The sequence below is a fragment of the Cuculus canorus genome, chromosome 6 (genome assembly GCF_017976375.1).
Source record: "Cuculus canorus isolate bCucCan1 chromosome 6, bCucCan1.pri, whole genome shotgun sequence".
In the NCBI taxonomy this organism is placed as follows: Eukaryota; Metazoa; Chordata; class Aves; order Cuculiformes; family Cuculidae; genus Cuculus; species Cuculus canorus.
In genome coordinates, this window is record NC_071406.1 from 7,502,475 (window position 1) to 7,525,829 (window position 23,355).

The window sequence follows — 23,355 nt, forward strand, 5'->3', positions numbered from 1 at the left end:
CTGTATGAGGTATTTGGCATCCCTGTAGCTAGTATTGCCAGATTTTCAGGTGCGTGACTGTCTGGAACGGAAAGACTTCCTGAGGTCAGAGGTACCGGTGCAGGAAACGACGTTGACGGTTTTTGGAAACTTGCGTTTGCAGCTACACCGCTAACTGTATCCACTAAAATGGAATTCTGCACCAAAGACGAACCAAGAAGCGAGTTCTCAGATACCTGTCCATCGCTTTTAGGTTTCTTAGCAGCCTGATTAGCCTAAGCAAAAGGAAAGAAGCAAGAAAATAGCCAGCTTTAGAACACTTGCACAGTACGGTCTAATTTAGCTCGAAGGGGAGGATAAGAGCTGACTCAAGGTTTCACCCCCTCCCAACCCCGCTGCAGGAATAAAGAGCAAATCAGATACAACTAAACTTTTTCCCTTGGTTCACAGTTCTCCTAATTCACCTCATTTTGCTAAACACTGTTATAGGAAAATTTCTTACCCGCCAATTTCTAATTCTCTTGAGCCTGCTAGGCGTTTTCTCCAGTATCTGCAGAAACTCATGAGTTAGCTCTGGGTGGAAAAAAAAACCAAAGCCATTTCTTACATCTGAGTCTGTAACGAGCAGGTGAAACTTTAACCATTTCTGTAGACTAACAGTACACAGCTTTTGCAGCAGTCACTACAGGCTGCACACGATTTGAACTTATATTTAATAAAGAATTTTGTTAGACAAGTGTTGAACAAAAAAAGCTACAGTATTTCATTCCAACAGAGTTCTGACCAGGACATGCATCCGAAAAATTCAGCTGGGACAGAACCAATTCTCTCCTCAGGACTGTACATTTCCAAGTCACTGCACTTTTCAGTAGCTAAAGTATTTCAAGTTCTGTGAGAGGAACAGTGATGAGACATTCTGACTGAGTGCTGTGGTCAGCCATGGAATGCTGTTTCATGGAATCCAAGGACTTTCGCAGCTTCAGATGCTGGGAGGATTGGATCTCAGACAGCTGACCCAAACTCACCAAAGGCTATTCCACACTGTAAACATCATGCTCCCTGTATAAGCGAGGCACTCTTGGGACAGCCCTTCTCAATGTCTGTCGTCCCTCAAAGACCTGCTCGCCATGTTGCTCAGAGTTCAGCTGCTGCTCAGATTACAGTCCTGGTTTTCACGACGGCACCAGCTGAAATCGCTGTGCTGGCAGGGCGTGCCATCGGCCACCCAGCAACTGGCTGAGCAGTCTGACATTCAGTTTACATATGTGATTATTAGTATTAATGTTAGTTTTTATTAAATCCATTTTCTATTTCAGCCTTCAAGTCTTCCCTTCCTCTCCCGATTCCCCTTCATGACTGCAGGGAAAAGGAGGGGAAGGTATTACTGCCCGTTGCTTAGCTGCTGGCTGGAGGGGCTAAACTGGGACAAGGTTTGAACTTAAGATTTTTCTTTCTTGCAGAATCTAGGTTTCTTACACCAAAAATTTCTAGAGATCTGTACTCACAGCAGTTCCTACAATAACAGACAGGGACTGCCTGAGCTCAATACGAGTGTGAAGTTAAGTTTCCTTTAAGGCATAAAGGTCTAATGTTTCAGTCACGCCACCAAGCTTCAGGACCAAACAACAATACCTCTGAAGGAAATATAAACCATCTCACCCTTTGAGGCACCTGTTTTGGACAACAGGTTTTGATTAATTTGTGTTGGAGGCAAAGCAGCTGGCTGGGTCAAAACAACAGAGATCCCTGCAATTAGCCTGCCCACAAGGAAATGCAGGTGTGTCTCTGCTTGTCAGCTGCACACAAAAATACTTTCCAGTGAAATTTAATTTTACTCACAAGCTAAAAATAATAAGGTACAGTCAGAATCTGAATGCAGAAGTAGATCTCTCACAGGTCTGGAAGAACTGGCTTGTCCAGAACTCCCAAGTTATAAGCTAAGCTGCTCCCAAGTGCAAAATTGCCTCAGCATTCTGGTCCGCCCCAGTCGATTACCCACACCAGCTCCAGAAATGCTTGTACAATTAAGCAGCGTTCACCCTGAGCTCGCAGCACACTCAGCCTACATGGTGTGAGACTGTACAAATCAACTCAATGCATGATAAAAATCAACACGATCGAAAAATGCAAAGCCAACGGCCAGATGAGAAGGAGGGCAGAGCGGTATTTGAAACTACAGCGACAACTTCAAGAAGCCTACTATGGCACAGACGTTTGAACTTGCAATTCCAAGCTCAGTCTGTCTCCGTGCTTCACAGGACGGCTACTCAAGTTTCCACTTTGAAACAAAATAATACTGCCATTAAGAAAGAAAAGCTCAGCAGTCCATGGGGAGCTGCAGTAGGACACATCAAGCCTGGAGGCCTCCACCACTGCTCTGAAACATATGTTTTGGTCTTAACAGCAAAGTCCAACACAGACCTGAAAGCCCCGGAAGCAGCCAGAGATCTGAAAGCACCAGAAGCTACCACCTCCACAGCAGTACCATCTTAAACTCAGGCTCCACTGTAATAACTATTTCAAAAGACAAACTTCCAGGCATCTGGTCTTCTAGGTACATGCTTTCTTCTGGAAAGACGCCACTTCACAAGAGAAAACATTTTACTGCAGTTTGAGGTATCACAAGCTATCCCAAACTGTTAATACAGATTACCTCCATAAACTTGTTTATACAGTTGCTGTATTTAAAAACTGCTGTCTCAATGACAGGGAAACCATAAACTTGGACCAGTGACGTACATAAAATGATCGGAACTGCATGGACTTGCACTGGCAGATCTCCATCTCTTTCCTGGGTCTGGAACGCAATATTCTAACCTGCACCTGCAACAGCTATGTGGATGCTCCAGCCCATAGAAATGAAAGGGGTCTCAAATTGAACTTAGTCTTCCAAAGTTCTCACCTCTCCTCTACTCCTCTCTCACCCAAGGATCTGGTATGTGAAGTCAGTGAGACCTAAATTTAGGCATAAAGCTATGGTCTTACTATCCTATGCTCCCATTTTTACATTAATAAAGCCCGTGAAAAGGCAGCAGTACTTACCATCCAATAATTCTAGAGTAACCGAAGGATCTACATATTCCCACCAGTGTTTTCCGTCAGTCGACACTGGGATCTCCCAGTTGGACCACTTGCAGGCCAAGTGAATGCACACACACGCTATCACCGTGGGCTTGTACTGAAGGCAGAATGTCGTAAGGTGAAGACTGCCGCATAAATTTCATAATGAGGACCCAAAGGAAATCAAACATGGAAAACAGAAAACCCCAAAAAAATCAACCATTAACAGATAGAATAAGAGAACTTCTCAAGCAAGAGCAGTTAAACATTTGTTCATGGAAAATTTTTTCTGATTACTTTGGTAAGATGCCTTACTGCCCTAAGACAACAAAGGGCAGGGCAGTTATCTGATAGAAAAGTTCAATTTGCTTTTGCTATATAAAATGAGATGAACAGTAAATAAATGTACCAGTTATTCTACTGTACTGAAGTACTAAAAAAAAGCATAATATAGTAAATTAGATTTCTACAGTAAAAAGCATGTAGTCTCTGAATGAGACCATCAGAAGGAATTTAACACAACAGTTCCAGCTGCCAAGTGAAGCACTTGTGGGCTTAGCTTGCACTTGGCCTAGATTGGTAGTATTTGTGAACTTGCCTCCAGCTTCCAGCTGGCAGCAGCGCAGAGACAGCTATTCAGTTTCACTGCTTTATCACAGCCTGTCTTAACAGTTGTTTCAAATACAGAACATGGTCCATCAAGGAACCACCAGGAAATTTTTATTTGGAAGAATTCTAATAACCAGCAGACAACCACTAAAAAACTATCTACACATAATGTAATCCTATTAAATAAAGCTCAAAGTTGTTTTGCAAGAAGTAAATTGAAGTCATCAAGAAATCAAAGCTAATGTCTGGTCTCAAATTCCATCCTTCTGCAACAGGCTATGTACACACAATTGCCATTTGGAATCCTAGGATTTGAAATTCACGTAAGTACTTAAGTTCTAAAACTCTATATTAAAGAGCTGCTTCTAAAAGGAAGCACATTGGATTACTACTGGTCTATTTGAAAAGACAAATCAGCTGGCTGAAATCAGCTTAGGCCCACTAGTTTTATAAGTTAAGATTGGATTCAATATATTTAAAGTTAAGAGAAAACTGCCATTAACTACAAGTGTAAACTAAAAATAGTTTTGTACTTACCAAGATGCTCGAATTTCTAGGTTAAGTTTAGCTCTTTGTAATCTTTAGCTGCTATTCAGGCTACCAATTTTAGACTTATGCACTCACAATCGAGAAAATGTCATCAGAAAGCACCACTACACTTCTCATTGTGCATTTAACCCCTCTGTGCCATCAGGCCCTTGTACAATACACCGCACTGCAGGCGGGAAGGTACCACCACTGGAGATGGCCCAGTCTCCCGCTGCAACAAGGGTAAGACACGTGTCAGGGGCCCTGCAGTAAAGGAAGCTATAGTGTGCTACAACAGTGCAACAAAGAGGTTCAGGATAACAACCTGTTGGTAGCCATGAAATAGGATGTCTGTGCCAAATCCTTGCTTGCTGTAAAAAAAGAGAAACAGAGAGGTTAAGTCTCTGCATCGACTTGTCAGGTTCATTCCAAAACTACAGCAATTTTATCATCAAGAAGCAGCACTACTTCCACAGATGGGATCTGAATTTAGCTAACTAGCCTTTAAAACAATCTTTTCCAAGATACAGAAGAACTCATTACATTCGGTAACCGGAGACGGTTCAGTCATTCCGTTCACTGACCCTCCCACTGCACAACCCACAGGGCAGTTGCCCTTTACTGACACTGCAAACGCCTCACACGAGCCTGCTTTCTTCTATGAGTAGCTGCTTCCCCTCCCTGATTTGCAGATGGTCCCTGACATAACCTCGGACTGCAGTAAGGCAGTCAGGAAAAGCCAATTCGCAGCACAGCGCAAGTTCTGCTGCTGGAGAGGAGCATGGCAGGACAGTAGAACATCCCCACCCCTGCCCACCACCTCCCCAAACCAACCGCTTCTCTCTCCCCAAGCCCTACAACACAGCAAGCTCCCAAGCTAGATAGTAAAAAGATTAAATGAGTTTTCTGCTCCCTCTAATTAAGAGCACTGTACTAAACATTTTGTTCCACATTTGTTAAACCTATGGCAAAGCTTTGATAGGAAATAAACAACTTCCTTTTAGTTACAGTCAGGCAAAATCCACACAAGACTGCAACGTGCCAGAACCGCGAAGCTAAGGGCTTGGGCTGTTAGAGCCGTCCAGCACTGACCCCGACCAGTGACACCCCAACGCTCCTCACTCAGGTAAGAGAACTTACTGTAACATGCATATAATGGGATAGCTGGGCACAAGGGGGTTAACTGGAGATTGAATGCAGCCTTCATTGAATTCTTACTTTGACACTATCACTTGAAATCAGTGCTACCTGCAGAAAGTGTATTGTTGAATTTCACGTCAAAGGGAATAGTATTAAACTTTTATTTTAATAATCATCTTTCTACAATGCTTAAGAAAGACCACAACAGCTTTTAAAATGCAATGTTAAAAAGCATACTTAATAGGTGATTTAATTCAACTTTAACTCAACTAACGATTGCCAAGGAGTATGAATCAGATTTGTCTTTATGCTATGCAGCCCGGCAGTGCAGTGACCTGACAAGAATATGGAAGCAGCAAGGTAACAGGAACCGTTCCTACACAAAAATTCTACTAATCAATAATAATCAAAAGGTGAACTGACAATATATTAGTACCATACTGTAATAGTTGGTGTGTAAACTATAATGATAATTGCACGCCAGTTAACCATGGAGTTCAACCTTTTCCTCTCCCTCCCATCAAAACCCCATCAAAACCCCATAATGCATATTACCACAAAAGTAAAACGAGACTATCATAGCAAAACAAATGAAAACACAGAACGGCTGAATAAGACTGAAATTTATGTCTTGCTTTTCATTTTGTAAAGTAATGTTTAAAGGATCTTCAATGACTTCTACATTCTGTAAAGTTAACACACTTGAATTAAGGGACCAGACCCAGAAGCACCTCTACTCTGACACATCCCTTCTGAACAAGGAAGAAAAGCAGATGCCAGAAAATTTCTATTTAACATCATCTTGAAAGTTGAGTAAATCAAAACATATACCTGCAAGAAAAGAATCACATCTTGTAACACACATTTTAGCCTCAACCAAAAACGAATGCGCTAAACACCTTACCTACACTACAAGCAGTACAATCTGTTTCAATTCATCTACAGCTAAATAATCATCACTGCCAAAATCAGTAAGTAATTTCAGCTCACAGCTAAAGCCTTTGGTAACATGAGGCTCAACTGAAAACAAGTGTCCCCGATGCTTCTTTCACATTTAAGACAGCTTTGGTTTAGTAGAATACATCACTAAAATTAAAGGTAACAAAATATAGTTCCTATATTTTGGGGTGTTATTCCCTTTACAGTGGTGGAAAGCGCATCCCCACATTAAAATAATCTTGAAACAGAGGTTAAAACACCTCACAAGTCGCAGACTGCTGACTAGGATGCCAGGCATTAATGATGAGTTTTGTATTTTACTCTCCAGAAATGATTTAGAAACCCCCACTCTGCCTCACTTCCCCAGAAGCAACCACAAGGCAGGGGATTAGTGAAACACTAATAAGATTTTGAAACAGGACCAAATACACCAATACACCTTCCAAAGGGCTACGTCTCCAAAAATTTCCCAACTGCAAGCCACACAGTTCAGCTGGTACAATTCCAAGATATCAGTCTTTCCTTCCACACTAGGTTATCTTGGATCTTGTGATACTCATGAAAACGTGAATGCAAGTCCCCCTTAGGGGGGCAGTAGCCAGTCACGCCCAGGACCCTGATAACACATGTAAGCATTCTCTGGAACGAGGAGATTGCAGGTAAGCCAGTCAGTATAGGAAGAGGGGAAGCTTGCTGAAATCCTTCTGGGCAAAAGGGAAAAAGCCACAGGCTCTGAATGCAGCTTTGCTGATGGACGCCTGTTATATTTGGAAAGGGCTGGAGGAGGCCACGGTGCAGGCATTCAGGTCTGAGCAGTTCTGGTGGCTTTGCTTTCTTGAAAGACTTTTAAACCTTGGGAGCAGCTCGAGGTGGAAGTTCAGAATGTGAAAGCTGCCCATAGCAGTGCTGGAGTACAACTAGTGTTTAAGATCTTTCCACACCACTCAGTACATGGAGATTTAAATTTTCCTCTTCAGAATACCCTCTGAAAAAGTAGATTCAGTCAGATGCATCTCCTCTTCTGCCACCTTGTCTCTATCAGCCCAGTTTAATCAATGGCAGCTGTGCACACAGATACTATGGTACGTCTGAAGAATTTGACAGCGCAGTTTCCAAAAGAGATTACTAAGGATCATGGGTGTTCAAGATACCTGATAACTTGTAGAGGAGCGAGAACAATCCTAGAAATCCTTGGGATCCAATCTTCAGTTCCAAAAGAAGGCTCTATGCCAAGACAGAAAAAGGAATGACTGAAGGGTTCTCAAGATGGAGATTGAGGATACAGATTGTTCCCCTTCCAGTTCCACCAGAAGCAGGCAGGGAACAGACTGATTTTGCACCAGAGCCTAAGAGGACCACGTCACACTGCTACAGCTTCAGCACTGGGGCAGTTCCACTGCTGATCATTCAGCTCGCATTCAAGCCAGCAGGGCAGTCTGACACCAGCAAACAATTCTTGGTGTTGGTTTTTCTTTTGTTTCTTCTCTCTTCGGTACTGAAGCATCCTTGGAACGGGCACTGAAGTTTGCTGCCAGGCCTTCACAGATCCACTGCCTCCAGATTCCTTAGACCTGTGGGATCCTAAGGAATGATGGTCCTGTCTTCTCTTCTCAGTCTCTTGACACTGAGGAAGAATGGTGCAGAAAACAGACTGAGCCTACACCATTTTCCTTGTCTACCATACTGACCAAACCATAAAGCCGGAGCAATTTCATGAAACTATGAGTCTCTGAACACTGTAAGTCATTACGTAGCCATCAGTCACCCCTTACCTACAACGATCTCTGCTGTCTAATACTACTTTCAGAAAGGCTTTCAATCTTAGAGATGAAGAATTCAACTTTCTCTTTAGTTCTATGTTGAAGCAATTATGTTTATTTGCACTAATTCTCACTTAACTAGTTCAGCTTTGGCTTCCAGCAGTTGATTCTGGTATGCCATGACTAGACTAGCCAGTCTTCCGACAAAAGGCTTGGCTGAATCTTTTGAGCATCACCAACAGAACTTAATTGTTTTTTCACTTTGTTTTTAGAGGGGGTGGCTTACAGATTCACCCCGCTAACAGTGACAGCATGGAACATATTGCCCCAGATGGAAGAAAACAAAAAGTGAAATACAGACTCAGACATCCTCTTAGCCACTTAACTAAATTAAGCCAGAAAAAGTCTGAGGGACCAGGGCATCTTCTCACCAGGTGGCAATTCAGTGCCACATGCTAAGCCAAAACCTGAATACACTTGGAAACCTCAGCTAACTTTGTTGCCTCTCTTTTGATATTTAAATAGTGAGCAACATTATACTCCTCCCTCCCTTCCTTCTCCCCACAAACAAACAGTTGAAGGTTTTAAGCACAATAGTCTTGAATAAGTTAATCACCTTTAATAAAAAAGGTATATCTTTGCCTCCTGAAATAGTGTTTGTTGTACAAGATGACACGTTACCAGAACCGGATGCATCAACCTTGCATTTCTTTAACTTCTTGGTCAACCCTTTTAGCACTAAAGGCTTAACACAGACAAGTCTTTTATGTATTTGGAAAGCTTTGAGACTTGATATCTAAGAGTTGCACCTACTCATATTAAAACAACACACCATCCAATAAACAAATGTTAAGAGGAAGAGAACTAAAATCATACCACTGTATCTTTGAAGATACATCACTGTGCCTCAAAGCTGATCTCTTCATTCACTCCATATGTAAGACTGATGTTCCACAGCAGTGGAACCCCTGTGCCATGGGCAGGAACACCTCCCAGCAGACCAGGTTCCTCAAGGCCCCATCCAGCCTAGCCTTGAATACTGCCAGGGAGGGGGCATCCCCACCCGATGGCATGCATGACTACAGATTTCATGCTCAATGTTTTTAATATATGGATTAACTAGTTCTGGGGTTATTTTGTTTGTATTTACGTTTCATAGCCCATCCGACCCCTAGGCAGGGTGTATGCTGATAAGAATTCCATTTGTATGCACACACAGTAAGGAGCACACCTGCTCCTGGGAGGTTTCCAAGCATCAGGCATACTGCACTCACTTTGTACCAGTCCTTGAGGTACACAGATTTTCATCCCTCATTAGTCTTCAGATTTCAAGACTTGGTATAATATTGGATTCTAATTATTTTGTTAAACTGTGCTGATGTTAAATACTATCTTTAAAATGTCAAATTTAGACAGTGTCATGCACTTTCAATACATGGATATTGCCAGTACCCAAAACAAAGGAAAAAGCTGAGCTCTTAATAGTGGTGTCCACCCTTGACTAAAGAAGTTAAAAGTTTGTGTAGCAGTTCACCTCTCTTCTTGTAGGCTCAAGTCAAATGCACCTGCTGATGTGGAAATCCTGATGCAGCTACAACACTGCCACCTGCCATCCCTCCCCAGAGCCCCAGATACTGAGCAGAAGTGTGGGGGCTCACACAAAACAGAGAAATAAATGCTCACATTTATACTGATCAACAGCTAAGAAAATCCAAAGCAAAACCCTACAGAGCTGCTGATGCAGACTACTGAGGTGTTAAGTTCAATTACACTTAGGCACCGAGGCACAATCAAATCTGGACAGAAAGCAAAAACCCATTCTCTTACAGCAAGAACAGCAAAAAAGCTTCTTTATGTGCAAGGAAGTTACACACAGCACCAGTGGTATTCAGAATCAAACTCTGAAGACACTACACTAGCAAGCTACTTAAAAATGAGAGAAACTTTTCCTTCAAAGAAACGCTTTTAATTCTAGAGATACTACAAAAGAGATCCAGTTAACTTGATCAAGTTGCACCAATCTTTCCTATGTTTTACAGAGAAAAAACCAAAAATTTTAAGCACTTTGTATTTTTTTAAGTGCAAAAGCAGCTATGACTAAAGACTAACAACAATATTCTACTAATTTCCAAATACTTTTTAATTAAGGAAAATAATTAAGTGAAAAGCTTCTTTTACAACTGGTTCCCAATTTTTTTTTCATTCTCCATCTTATGAGAGGATTTTTTTTGCTTTTTTTAAGGCATCAAAGGAAACCAATTTAAGAATTGAAGAAGGTGTGCCAAAAGTCAACAAAAATATATTACAGAACAAACCAGGTTTCTAGCTAGAGTCACACAGACAAGCCACACACAAGTTAGAGGAGATGATTGTTTAACAAAAGTTTTGGGGTTCTGTGCTACCACCCAAAAGAAGTACATAAACCCTGCTCCAGAAAAAAAGAGTCAGTCACATCTTGAAGTACTTACATGCGATAGCAGACCTGCTATACCCTTTCTTTATCCCTCAGTTCATTATCTAAAAAGATTTGCTAGGCAGAAAGCTACCATTAGCCATCCACCAATACACAGACTAAACTTCACTTGGTAAAACTACTTCAGAGTGAAAGCAATCAATCCAGAATAATGCCACACAGCTGGCTACTCAGTTCTCCACTACTAACTCATTCTGTCACTTGAGAAAACATAGAACACACATTATTAAAATCAAATTTTTTTGCTACTAAGCAAAAAAATCACGAAGGACAGAGAACCGGACTCTTTATCAGACTCTAAAGGTTAAGGTGAAGCTTTTAGTAATTAGCCTTAAACAAACTCTTTGGGTACTATAGTCAACGAATATTATATTAGACAAATAACATCACTTTCAAATTTTACTAGAAAGGTAGAAAAGGACTTACGGAAGTGGTTAAAAGTCACTGACCTCTCACTAATTGCGTACATTTCACAACATCTGTGTGAGGATGTTCAATGGTAATCTCAAAACCTGAGGAGTTAAGAATATGTTTTAGAACTGTACATTTCCACTTGTTCGTCAGAAAACCAAACCCCCTTCCTTCTCCCATAGACCTAGAATGCTTGCTAAACCTTTGCACAGGAGGTCATGTAATGCTATTTCACTGCCTTTCATTCTGTGGATTTTCATACATTTGAATGGAGATGATATGGCCATTTCCAGATCAATTACTGAAACATTTCTTCTGTAATCAAAAATCCTAACAATGTACACATTTGGGAACTTGCTGTGTTTTTGAACATACCTGAACAGTTTCTAGTGCACTGAAGTCAGTAAAGGCTGTATTACAGACACACTGTGATACACATGTATATATGCACTGCATTCATTGATTTCTGGCATTTAAACATGCCAGATTATTAAGATTATTAATGTGTGACATGACACATTAAGTCAATTTGTAGGTTAGTGACTTAAGAAACCTTTCTTTGTTTATGACACTATTTTAAGAACTAGGTCACTCCTCTTAGCTTTTTTTTTTTGTCTTAAACAATATATTCAAGGAAGTATTTAAGAATCTCTGAGTCTGTTCTCAGGTCTGCTGGCTGTAATTGTCTCTGTTACTTTAAAATCAGAAGAGTTTCTTATCAGATCATTTAATTTCAAGTTTTGTAATCACCTGAATCCATTAAATGGTTACACCACAACTTGTGACATTGAGAGGTAGTAACCCTGCTCAAGTACAGGAAGTGCTCCTATTGAAAAGCAAAGTGAGGAAGAACACTTCGTATAAATCTCCTCCCAGCTAACCAAGTATAACTGACATTACCTTATACAAAGAGATATCAATGTAGTTACTACTTTAGTGTAAAATCTACTTGGAAGGGAACACATTTCCACCCCACCAAACTGTCAGAAACATCAGAAGTGTAGATATGCCTTTTTTTTCTCCAAAGTGAACATAATACTGCTGACATGAACTAAACTCACAGCTCAGAAATCGTATACCAAAATAGTAAAATTCTAGTAACCAACAGCACATCAAAAATCAGTTACTTGGGTCCCATTACTTCTTCACAGTAAGCTGGCTGCACAGAATATGATTAGAAGGACATACCTAAAGTTTGAAGCATTACTGTTTCAAGTATAACCAGCTCTTGGGCTTGCTGAAGGTATGCCTGAAACAAATAAGCAAACAGGTCAAGACATAGCTATCTGCTATCTCAAAACTTCAATCATGCACTTCCTATGTGAATACCGGTATAAGCAACACAGGTAGGGACCACTACCCAGGCCAGTCAGAACTGACAACTCTGAAGACTTCGCTGGGGTAATACTTCCTTCTACCAACACAAGTGTTACCGCACATTCAATCCTATCAGCCTAACCACCTTTCAGTCAGATTTACCTAGTCTGGGTCTCATATAACCTATTCCAGCAAAGTGTTTTGGGGAGAAGAATTACAAAGGCTTGCCAGTGCAAGTCAACTCAAATATCTCTAAGCAGGTTATACACTTTATCAGTACTTTAAAATACAGTTGGAGATACTCAGATTGCCTAGCTTAAGCTCGTGGGCTCCAATGCACACACACACACACACACATATATATATACCTCCATGAGTCATTCCAAAAACTGGGAGCATAGCAAAGGCGCTCAAATAGTCATATATGTCAGCTGCGGTCCAGCAGGGTGTAACTAGCTCAGCCTGACCTTCAAGCAGAACAACTCTGGCACATTTCCACCATACTTCCTGATATGTTTGGTTTCAGGAAGACTCGTCTCAAGAAAGAAAATGTGTACTATAGAGTAAGTGGAAGCTGTAGAAACTTTGGCAAATGAATGGAAGAAAATATATAGCAAGTTAACAACTGTATTGCGTCCTTTAAAGTGGAATATAGACAAGGGTGCACAGCAAGCCTCTGGCCAAGAAAGGTGTTCTGAACACCTCTGTGCACAAACTGTGTAACTTATGGGACCATGCATAGAACCTCTTATTTAACATCTAGTCTAGTCTCCTACTATACAAGCAAAAGTTTTAAAACTAAGGCAAGCTGAAGATGGAACAATCTTTTCCAATTTCCCAACACAAATATTTCAGTCTTTAAGTTAAATACAAAGTAATACAAGGACTACAATAGTGTAAAACCAAATTATTTTTCTAGTTCGTAAACAATCCAGTCAAGACAATGCAAGAGCTCATTAAATGAAGCGTCATCTGGTTGTTTCTAAAACCATCACTTCCACCTACATCACTCTTTGTATCCAGTTGTGGCTCTGGAGGATGAAGACAGGCGTGTGCTACTTTAATAACGTGTTCAAGTTTCCGTGGCTGTTCTTCCACTTTTGCAGCCAAAAACAACGCTGTAGGAGATATTATCTGCAGAAAAAAAACCCGTATATTTTAATTTTTTTACAAGAATTTTTATCGGAAGTCTAAACTGGTAAATAGAAAAGGTTTAAGAAGTTGGATTTGTTTATGTGAGTTTTTTTAAACAGATCTGAAATCAAGCAAGGCAACAAAAAGTAATCAGTCGTGTTCTATTTTGTAACCAACTTAATCCTCTCAGCAGCACAGAGAAGGGAAAGCATAAATGTTAAGTTACATTTGTGAGAAAGATGTCCGAGGTCAAACATTCTAATTCAACAGAAAACACACAGATTTGGTCCCACTTTAGTCACACTAGAACAGGCTGTATCCAGTTTAACACTTCTCAAGAAAGTTCCAATCTCTTGCACAGTAGTGAGCTATTACATCACCTTTTCAAAGTCAAAACAGCTGATCATAAGCTCTGCGATCATTTGATTATCCAAAAGAGCAAGAAACTCCAGAAACACGAATAAAAACAGCTTGTCATATAAACATAGGTTGTATAAGTAAAACTGTACTCTTAGAAACTTTACTATACACCCAGCAGTATCTGGAGGGTTCACAAAACACCAGTTACACCAAAAAGTCGCAAAGACTACAAATTACATTTAAAAATGAGAATTTTCATAAAACTTTAGGTGTCATAACCTGGTAGCAAAGCTCCCATTCACCATTCACCTGGAGAAAAGGAAACTGAAAGGAGACCTTATCGCTCTCTACAACTACCTGAAAGTAGTTTTGGTGTGGTCAGGGTTGATCTCTCCTCCCTGGTAGCCAGTGACAGGACAAGGGGAAATGGCCTCAAGTCATGCCAGGGGAGACTTAGGTTGGATATTAGGAATTTCTGTACTGAAAGAGTTGTCAAGCATTGGAAGAGGCTGCCAAAGGAGGTAATTGAATCACCATCCCTGCAGTTGTTTAAAATATGAGTCAATGTTGTACATGGTCTAGTGGTGGACTTAGCAGGGCTGGATTGATGGTTGGACTCAATCTTAAAAGTCTTTTCCAACCGAAATCATTCTGTGATTCTGTTCAGTATGAAGTAGAGTTCTGATGCCTGGCTATCAGCTAGAATGATGTATATACATACAGAACATGGCTAGCTGTAAACATCTCAAAAGAACCATGGTCCTCTTTGTAGGCACAAGTTGTCCACATTAAACAGGAACTGACAGCAAAAATCTTCACATAGACAGCAGCAGAGAAATTGGTTAAAATTACATCAGTATAAAGCATTTATTCAGAGACCACAATAGCTGCTTGTTGAGTACTTAATTGATGCATGGTGCAAGGAGTGCAGGTATTGCATTTCCCATTCCACAACCAGGTGAGCTAGACTGAATAAACCAAACAGCAGCCACGTTCCCTCTTTAAAGTGATGGTTGGTTTTTGAAGTTTTTTTTTCAGTCAGCAAGCAGCCATTTGTTATGCCAAGATGAAAAAGTTGGTACAAAGGTCTGGAATATATAAAAAAACTGCACCAAAGTAATTGGAATTCAGTACCTAAGTGATTACCTATCACGTTTCAGGAGCTTTCAAAAGTATTGAGAGAAGATTTTTTCCCCTTCTTAAATCCCTTTGAAATGTCCACTTGGATCTTCAGTAAAACTTGCAAGCTGGCAGACTTGTGGAAAACTGACACCCTAGGAAGGTGATATCCTTTGAGGTCACAGAAATGAACAAATACAGAAATCTAGTATTCTAAAAATTCCAGACCACCCAAAACAAGTCACAAGGAGTAAATTCTTCCACTGTGGAGACAAAAGAACTACTTTATTTTCAAGAAGCTGGTAACATAAGCCTTACAAACAAGTGAAACAAAAACCTGAAGCCAGGTGCTGCTGAACAAAGCCACGTTAACACTGGCATTTCAGACTTCTGATGGTTTCTGAGGAGTTCCTCTGCACACTGCTTCAAGTAAAGATTTGAAATTCTGGAAGAAATTCCTCTTCCTACGGGCATACTACTTGAAATATACATCACTTAAACTGGGAGATAAACTTTTGAACACTAAATGTGAAGGAAAGACTTTTTGGAGTTCAGAAAGCTGAAAGTATCAACAGCTCTGAAGTGCCAGAAGATGCACAGTGGCACACACATGGATAACCCAACACAGACACACTGTCTAAAGGTATTTTACAGAGCAGACAAACTCTGCTCCTGCCAAGTGATGCACAAACCCAGACAAACCTCTCCTGTCTATAGTTGTTTTATCCATACAAGCCCTGTGGCAACTTCTCCCCAGTGTGCTTCAGCGATTTAGAGCAGGCTGAAGTGAGGTGTCTGAGGCGAGCACCTTCCACACCAGGGCCAGCCTAGGAGGAAAGATTATATTCTCAAACAATCCTGAGCTTCTGGGAAAAGCCAGATTAGCGGATGGGGCCAGGAAGTCAGAGAGGCAGGAACAACAGAGAAACAAGGAAACTGGGAATGTTTAAGAATCAGAGTTATGAAGAAAGAAGTTTGACAAGATGACACTGGACAGAAAGGAGGAGGAATTAATGAAGACACTAGAGAGACCAGAACTGTTTCAGGTGTTTGGTTTTTTTCATTAGGACAAAGGACATAATGAGGTTGACCACCATGGACTGAAACCTAAGACTTAACATAGTGAGGTCACTGAGGAAGAAAGGTCAAGTCATAAAGTGTACAGAATCAGAAACAGGATGGAAGAGGGCAAGATGCTGCAACAGAAAACAATCAGAAGATCCTTTCCACACCTCTTGCATCACAAAATCCCCCTGCTCCTTCTTTCCCTTTTTTTACAAATTTAAACTAAACCAATTTTCAGTGAGTAACAAATAGCAGTGCCTTACTGCTCGGCTGAAGAACAAAGACAATGCCTGTGAGCAAGAAACTGTTGCTCCCTGCAGCTCTCCCCTCTCTCTAGCTGTACCATCCCCACCAAGCACCACATGCTCATCCCCAAGTACTTACATACAGACTTTACAGTTTTTCTAACTTTGTGTACGTGTGTACTTCAAACATATCCTAACACAAGCTCTCTTTCTACGTAGTTTGTGGGTATAGTTACATACACACACAGAGCGTTTTCACAATTCACCTTTCTGAAATATCAACTTCCAACAGTTATCAAGATTGTAAATATTTACATTTCACAGGGACATTTTCTTCAAACCAAGCCACCAATAACTGCACAATTAAATCAGCAAACTCCCACTCACTGTTATTCTATGTCTGACTGCATTCAAGTTTTACTTCACTGAAGAAAAGCACCTCTTCACCATGTTGACTTCAGGGTATCTTCTGATTTACTGAAAAGAATCAGTTCTGGTCACGAAGTCTCCACACAATTCCTCATCCCCAAGATCACATATAAAACACATTTCGGGACATTGATTTAAGTCAAATGTACACCCCAATTATCTATTTCCTTAGAACAGAAGCTTTGGCTCCTGGCCAAAGAATTTCAGGTCTTTGTCTTGTTTAGGACTAGGGTTCTCACTCCCAATTTAGACCAGGTCAGTATTTTTGTCTCCCTTGGTATTTGCTCAGGAAAATAAGACTTCTTGATAAAGTTTCAGACTTGGCATGCACACAATCTTCAGTGAAGACAACACACCCTGCTAAGTGTAAAACTGGCAAAGTTACTCAAATGCTTGCATTCATTTCCAATTCTCAAAAATGGCAGAAAAAGCAAAGTAGAACAAAAAAAGCAACATTAAAGACAGACTAGATAAAGCTGTAAGCTCCCAATATGTAAACATCTTCATTTGTCTTAAAATAAATGAAATAAGCTATTTACCACATGAAGTATTAAGACTTGGAGAAATATGTTCAGAACACCACATATGATTTATGAAGCTAAACCCCATTTTTACACCAGCTGAGACTCTCAGAAACCAAGTCCCACTGAAAGAGAAACACCAAAACTTAACACAGCCTTATTCTGACAGTCCAAGCACATTATGCCATAAGTTATATTGGTAAATGCAGCAGAAGTCTTTTTTCACTTAAAAAGTACAAGACGTTAAAATAGTGTTGCTACAATGAAGACACTGGAAATAACCTCGGAAAAGGCACACAGTCTTCCGAGAACTTCTCCCCGGCTCTTTAATACCAATATAAGTATGTTTTTATAGTTGATACAAATCAGCTAACCACATGAAGTGGTTCCAGTCTACAACAGGGGCTTTTCAACTAGGAACAGAGTTGCAAGGCTTTTTTATTACAACCAGGAGCTCACATGGCATAGAAACAGCAAAGATATTAACTTGAAAGAATGAAAACAGACCTGAAGTGCCCCCCAAAAGCCTTGCTAACGCTTTGCGCATATTATGAAAGTTTTAAGAACTCTGCATCAACTGCAAAGTCAACTTTTTAAAACTGCAAGTTGGACAGGGCACAAGAGACAGGAAGAGAATGCAGAGGAATGGGAAACAAACGAAAAAGAATTCCTCCACACAACTCACCTACCTAGCACTTGAGAGAAAAATTCCTCCTGCAGCCTTCCTTAAGACACTTTACAAAGTTCCACTCTAGGTCACACAAAAAAGACACTTGACATCAAGTACACTTTCAGCTGGCTGGCTGGCATCCACATGGGATTTCTAAGGATTATATTTAAAAATACAGCTACTATCTGGATGCCTCGCCTCTTATTTCCAGCATACCAAGGATTTTTCCCCCTTCTCTATTGTTCAAATCACAGGGTACTAATAATAAGCCTCTAAAAGAGGTACTTGCCAAATAATAATGTCTAACACACCAAGTACTACAGAAACAGTATTTCCAGACAAATATTAATTTTCAAGATATTTTAGAGTATCGCTAACAACAAGGCTATTATTTTCTAAGAAAAGCCAGTCCCAGTCCTTGCCAACGTTAGCACTGACTAACTCTACACAGAGCAAACCAAAGTTACTGTGCCCTGGTCTACAGTAACAGAGAAAATTACTTGTACTGCTGCTGAGAAGACCCACAGCAGATGTCATATGTGGCTGGGGAACATGAGTAATCAGGGCATCCAGTTCTATTCACCAGAATTGGTAAAGCAAGTCTCCCCCCTGCTATTGGGGCACAGCAACCTTGCAAGGCCTCAAGCTGCTTTGATTGCAACACGAAAACCCCAACAACTTCTTCTTTGCAATGCACAGAATCATTTGAGTTTGAAGGCACCTTAAAGATCATCCAGTTCCAACACCTCTGCCATGAGCAGCAATATCTCCCATCAGATCAGGTTGCTTAAGGCCTATCGAATCTGGCCTTGAACACCTCCAGAGATGAGGCAGCCACAACTTCCCTGGGCAAGCTGTGCCAGTGCCTCACCACCCTCAAGGTGAAGAATTTCTTCCTCTCTAATCTAAATCATGCCCCTTCCAAATTAAAGCCACCTGCACTCCCATCCTATCACTCCATGCCCTTGTAAACAGTGCCTCCCCAGCTTTCCTGCAGCCCCTTCAGGTACTGGAAGGCCACTATAAAGTATCCTCAGAGCCTTCTCTTCTCCGTGCTGAAAAACCTCAAATGTCTCAGCCTGTCCTCACAGCAGAGGTGTTCCAAGCCCTATGATCACCTCCATGGCCTCCTCTGGATCCGGTGCAAGAGTTCCATATCCTAAATATATACGTAGCTAAATGTATATCATTCATAGATAATCACAAGTGACTTGCTAGCCTACAGTAACTGCAAAAATAGGGTTATTTGGTCATTAGAGCAGTAAACAATACATTCAAAACGAACCAAGTCTACATTAACTCATATATGCCATCCCTCTGGCTCTACAGATTGTAGATGCTGTTGGGAACCGTGTTCCCTACTCACAGCTGACTCAAAATCTTGAAAACCTGCAAAACTGTTTAGCAGCAACTTATACTGATGAAAAAATGACCAGAACTAAGACAACAGCTATTCAGTAAATAAGCTTGTGCTAGAAGACCTGTTCATTAACAATGAAGTGCATGTCATGTATACGTAAGCCATACAGGTGTATTTGTATAACCCAGCAATTATAAATGACCATAACTACGCAAGTGTTTAGTACTTGACTAAAACCATCAACTTGCCAACAAAGCAAGAAAACAAAGGCTACATGTTTTCAGCTGGAGATCATATGGCCTTCTGACTGTCTAATTTTCCAGCCCCAGCCTTCAGGTTCATTCTTGCCACAGATATACATCACTACGTGCATGCAACAATGAAATGTTAGAGATGGACTCCATACACTGCAGACAATTTTAGCTAGGTCTTTGCCTCAAGACTGACAGCAACTTCCTTTTAATTTCAAAGGGTTAATTTCTTCCTGCAGCAGATAAATAGCATTACATTTTTTAGCTTGCCAAGTACTCTGGATATTTGATATTAACTATTCATTACAGTCCTTGGTTTTGCTTTCTCTACAGAGAACATGCCAGATGGTTTGGGGAGTACTTGAAAAGCAACTCTCACTCCCTCTGAGACAACCCCATTTACCCTATAGGAAAATAAGTAAGAAAATGCATTTGCCCATCAGCACACATACAAAGCTGCTGTCTGGCCCTACGCTCATTAGGAGCTACAGGAAGTAATTCAGCAGGAGTCAGTATTACTAAGTGCTAACTTGCAGTGCGTTTTCCTTTAACTTTTTAGTTACTACTACCTGAGAACTAATTTTACAATATTTCCCTTCCTTGTGAATTTTAAGATTTACAGACATAACTTGAGACACCTATTTCATAACAAGTTTTCAAACATCCAAATACTAACATGCATCTAGTGTGTCTGGTGAAAACCTAAACACAACAGCTAAAGCTCCTTGCTACTTAAATCTATCCTTAGATTACCAGATGACAGCAGACGATGCCTGCAACACAAGCCCCCACTACAGTAGCTCTCCACAGAGCAACCTCTCCATTCCAAGTAGCTATGCCCAGCTGATCAAGTCCACAAACCATCCAGAGTCACAGCAAGCTTTGGGTGTCTCTCCAGCTCCTTTCCCACTGGCTACAGCTACTGCTATATGGGCAACTATGTGGAGGGAAGAAGGCTGGAACAAGAGCTTTCCTGCCTTCACTCAATATACTACAGAAACATTTTCAAAGGGCATATTTCACCACAAAGCTCACAAGAATTTAATTCTCATGTGTGCTAGTCTTGCTCTAAAACCAGAAAACTGTTTTAGGAAGTACGTTTTGATTTATGTGTCTATCCATTCAATACACAGCCCTCTATCACTATACAATCAAAATCTGCATTATATATTTCTTGCAGTTAAAGTGTTTCAGGCTTATACCCACTTGTACTTCAACACGTAAGCTTTTATTACGAAGACCTGTAACAGCTTTAGTAACAAGCTTGCTGTGAGTTTGACTTTATCTCAGATTTAGCACAAAAATAATTAAATACAGTTTTGAAATGTATTACAAACTGACGCGTATCATTTGCCAAACAAATAAGATGCCCATTTGCTAAGCCAACAATGACAAACATATTCGTGCCAGACAAAAGAGCTGCTAGCACCATAACCCACTGTGTACCTGCCCAAATTTCAGAAAGTGCGAGGTTTGCAAGATTCTACCCCTTGGCAGACCAGCGTCTGCTCCAGTCTAGATCGTAACACCTCTCACAGTCTCACTTGGTGATATATCGCCATTATTGACTGTTCTCACAAATTTAGCGTCAAATATTGATGAAAACTATTTTTTTAAACACAAGAATATCCCCAATATTATATTCTGGTTTTCTAACTATTGTATCCAACACTGGACACGAAAAAGGATTAACGTTTTCAGGTTGGGTTCTCCAGTTCCATAACCGTCAGAAATTCACTCAATTATAGAGTATTTTTGAAGAAAGCTTTGGTTCTTCATAACATGTTCTGTTCTCAGATTAAGCGCACTCAGTTAATCAGTGGAAACAAGAGATCCAACATTTTCTCATTAGATTTAAAGATCTTCCTTGTCTAATATGCCTTATCATCGAGCTGCTTAAGACTAGATGAACAAACTTACACTGCTTTGTAAGAACGGATACACAATCCATACAGATACACACATAAACACACTACGATTCAGACACACCATGCTAGCATTAAAACTGACTTCATTAAGAAAAACATGTGTTCCTACATATCAGCCTTTCAAACTCCAGCACATGAGCACCAGCCAGGTTCCAAATGCCTAAATGCATTCTTCACACATCTGAAATGCATTTGCTGATGGTGCTTATTTTATTTCAACGGTGCAAGACAAAATCTAATAGCCACGAGTTAAAACAGTAGAAAAGAAATACCATTATTGCTTCTAAACCACTGATAAGAAGGCAGAATTCTTATAAACAGACCAAACTTTAGACTCCAGCAAAGGAATATAACCCTTGTCAGTCAGACTGCCCAAATCATAGGCATATTCTTACCGCATAGGAATCATACTTACATTTCGGTTAAATTTCGTGAAGGAATGATGCATATAAAATCTGTGCATGTAAACAATTGCAGTATTTATCGTCAGCTGAGATCTGGGAGATTAAATTAAGGAAACACTACATATTCAGAAAACAGTTTACAAGGGACAGGCTTTCTACATCAATTACTGCTTTCAACATGCTCCCTTCAGCTGAAATCAATCACCATCATAACACTCCAGACAGAAACGTGAACATGCACTGAGCTGATACGAAATAGGTATCTTTCCTATCTACTTCACAGGCAATGTGGAAATCCCTGCCCCATCCCACCCGCTGGATGATGACTCCTCAGTGGGTGACACACGCTGTGCTCCTGTCTCAGGCACTTTTTTTTTAGATCCAATTCAAGCACTTCAGCTGTGGCTTTGCTGTTTCAGCCCTACTCTGACTGATACTGAAAATGCCAGCAAATAAACCGTCCAAAGATTCATTTTGGAGTTTTGATGAGTGAGGACACTTTAATCAGGGCTGGGCAAAATGAAGGCGTTGATCTCCATCAATTGTGTGCAGCGAGACAACAGCTGGGGACAGAATACATTTCCCACTTACATGCATGTGCATAAATTGTCCCAGAAGTCTTACACATATTCTACTACTTTCCGAGGACTAATTTCAATGTTATTATGAACTTCGCAACAGTCAAATCTCTTGCTAATTTGGAGCTGGCTCCAGCTTTCTGTCTGACCTTGTATTTGAGATAGGGAAAGATTCAAACAGAGGCAATTATAGAAAAACACACCTGCTCGGCACAGATCACATTGAAAACAAGATGTAAGAGTGTCTGGGAAAACACTACTTGAAAAAAACACGCTATTAAAAAAATACTATAAAAACCCCCATGCTATCAGAGGGACACTGACTAACTTTCAGAAATACAATTACTCGTATGAACTTAACACTACCTTAAATAAAAGTATTCCACATTTTGTAACAATAACTACTCTTTGTATCAGGATCTATTTTTTTAACCAAACTACCGGACGGCTAAGGAGGAGACGCCGGTTCCGAGGAAAAGGACCCCGCACGGGCCGAGATCCCCCAGGGGCGCCTGCAGCTCAGCCGAGGCCCCGCACCCCGGCCCAGCCGCCCACAAAGAGGACGGCCCCGCGGGCTCCCGCCAGGCCCCTGGGCCCCGTCCCTCGGGATCTTGGGCTCTCCCACTGGGGCTCCCGGCCCCCCACCCCGCTCGGATACACGTTGAGGCGCTGCCCCATGTCCTGGATGAGGTTGGCGGCCTGCTGCCGGTACGAGAGCTCCTTGTCGGCCTCCACGCCGCAGCGCCGCGACGGCGTGTTCTCCAGCTGCTCGCGGCTGAAGAACCAGCGCGATGACGGCGACGCCGATGAGGCCGAGGAGCCGCCGCCCCGCGCCGAGGAGCCCGCGCCTGAGCCCACCGCCGCCATGACGCCGCCGCCCCCGCGCGCCGGCACCGCCACAGCCCCGATCTCGCGAGAACTGTCGGCCTCACCTGCCTCCCGCGAAGATCTCGCGAGAACTGCCGACCACGCTCATCTGCAGGGCAGATCTCGCGAGAACTTAGGGTCCCGCCTTCCTCCCTCTCTAATCTCGCGAGAACTGTGGGCCCGCGCGTATGCGCGCTCAACCATAGAG

At 41.3% G+C, this 23,355-nt stretch overlaps 1 protein-coding gene across 7 annotated transcripts in view; it reads right to left on the minus strand.

Moving 5' to 3' along the window:
- Window positions 1-23,186, minus strand: part of CCNT2 (cyclin T2) — a 27,666-nt gene extending 4,480 nt beyond the window's left edge. For 2 of the 7 annotated variants that reach the window (XM_009567658.2, XM_054070765.1), the window contains exons 1-9: window positions 22,939-23,186; window positions 21,714-21,795; window positions 13,222-13,350; window positions 12,088-12,148; window positions 10,938-11,000; window positions 4,502-4,547; window positions 3,022-3,185; window positions 482-552; window positions 1-254 (exon numbers count right to left, since the gene is read on the minus strand). The exon at window positions 1-254 is cut by the window's left edge. In XM_009567658.2, coding sequence (XP_009565953.2) covers window positions 1-254; window positions 482-552; window positions 3,022-3,185; window positions 4,502-4,547; window positions 10,938-11,000; window positions 12,088-12,148; window positions 13,222-13,350; window positions 21,714-21,795; window positions 22,939-23,147 — 1,079 coding nt within the window. In that variant the 5' untranslated portion in view covers window positions 23,148-23,186. Of the gene's footprint in view, window positions 255-481; window positions 553-3,021; window positions 3,186-4,185; window positions 4,548-5,316; window positions 5,425-7,406; window positions 7,864-10,914; window positions 11,001-12,087; window positions 12,149-13,221; window positions 13,351-21,713; window positions 21,796-22,201; window positions 22,862-22,938 lie in introns of those variants that run through there. The other 5 variants (XM_054070766.1, XM_054070767.1, XM_054070769.1 and 2 more) reach the window with 5 other exon arrangements.
- Window positions 23,187-23,355: the final 169 nt, after the last annotated feature.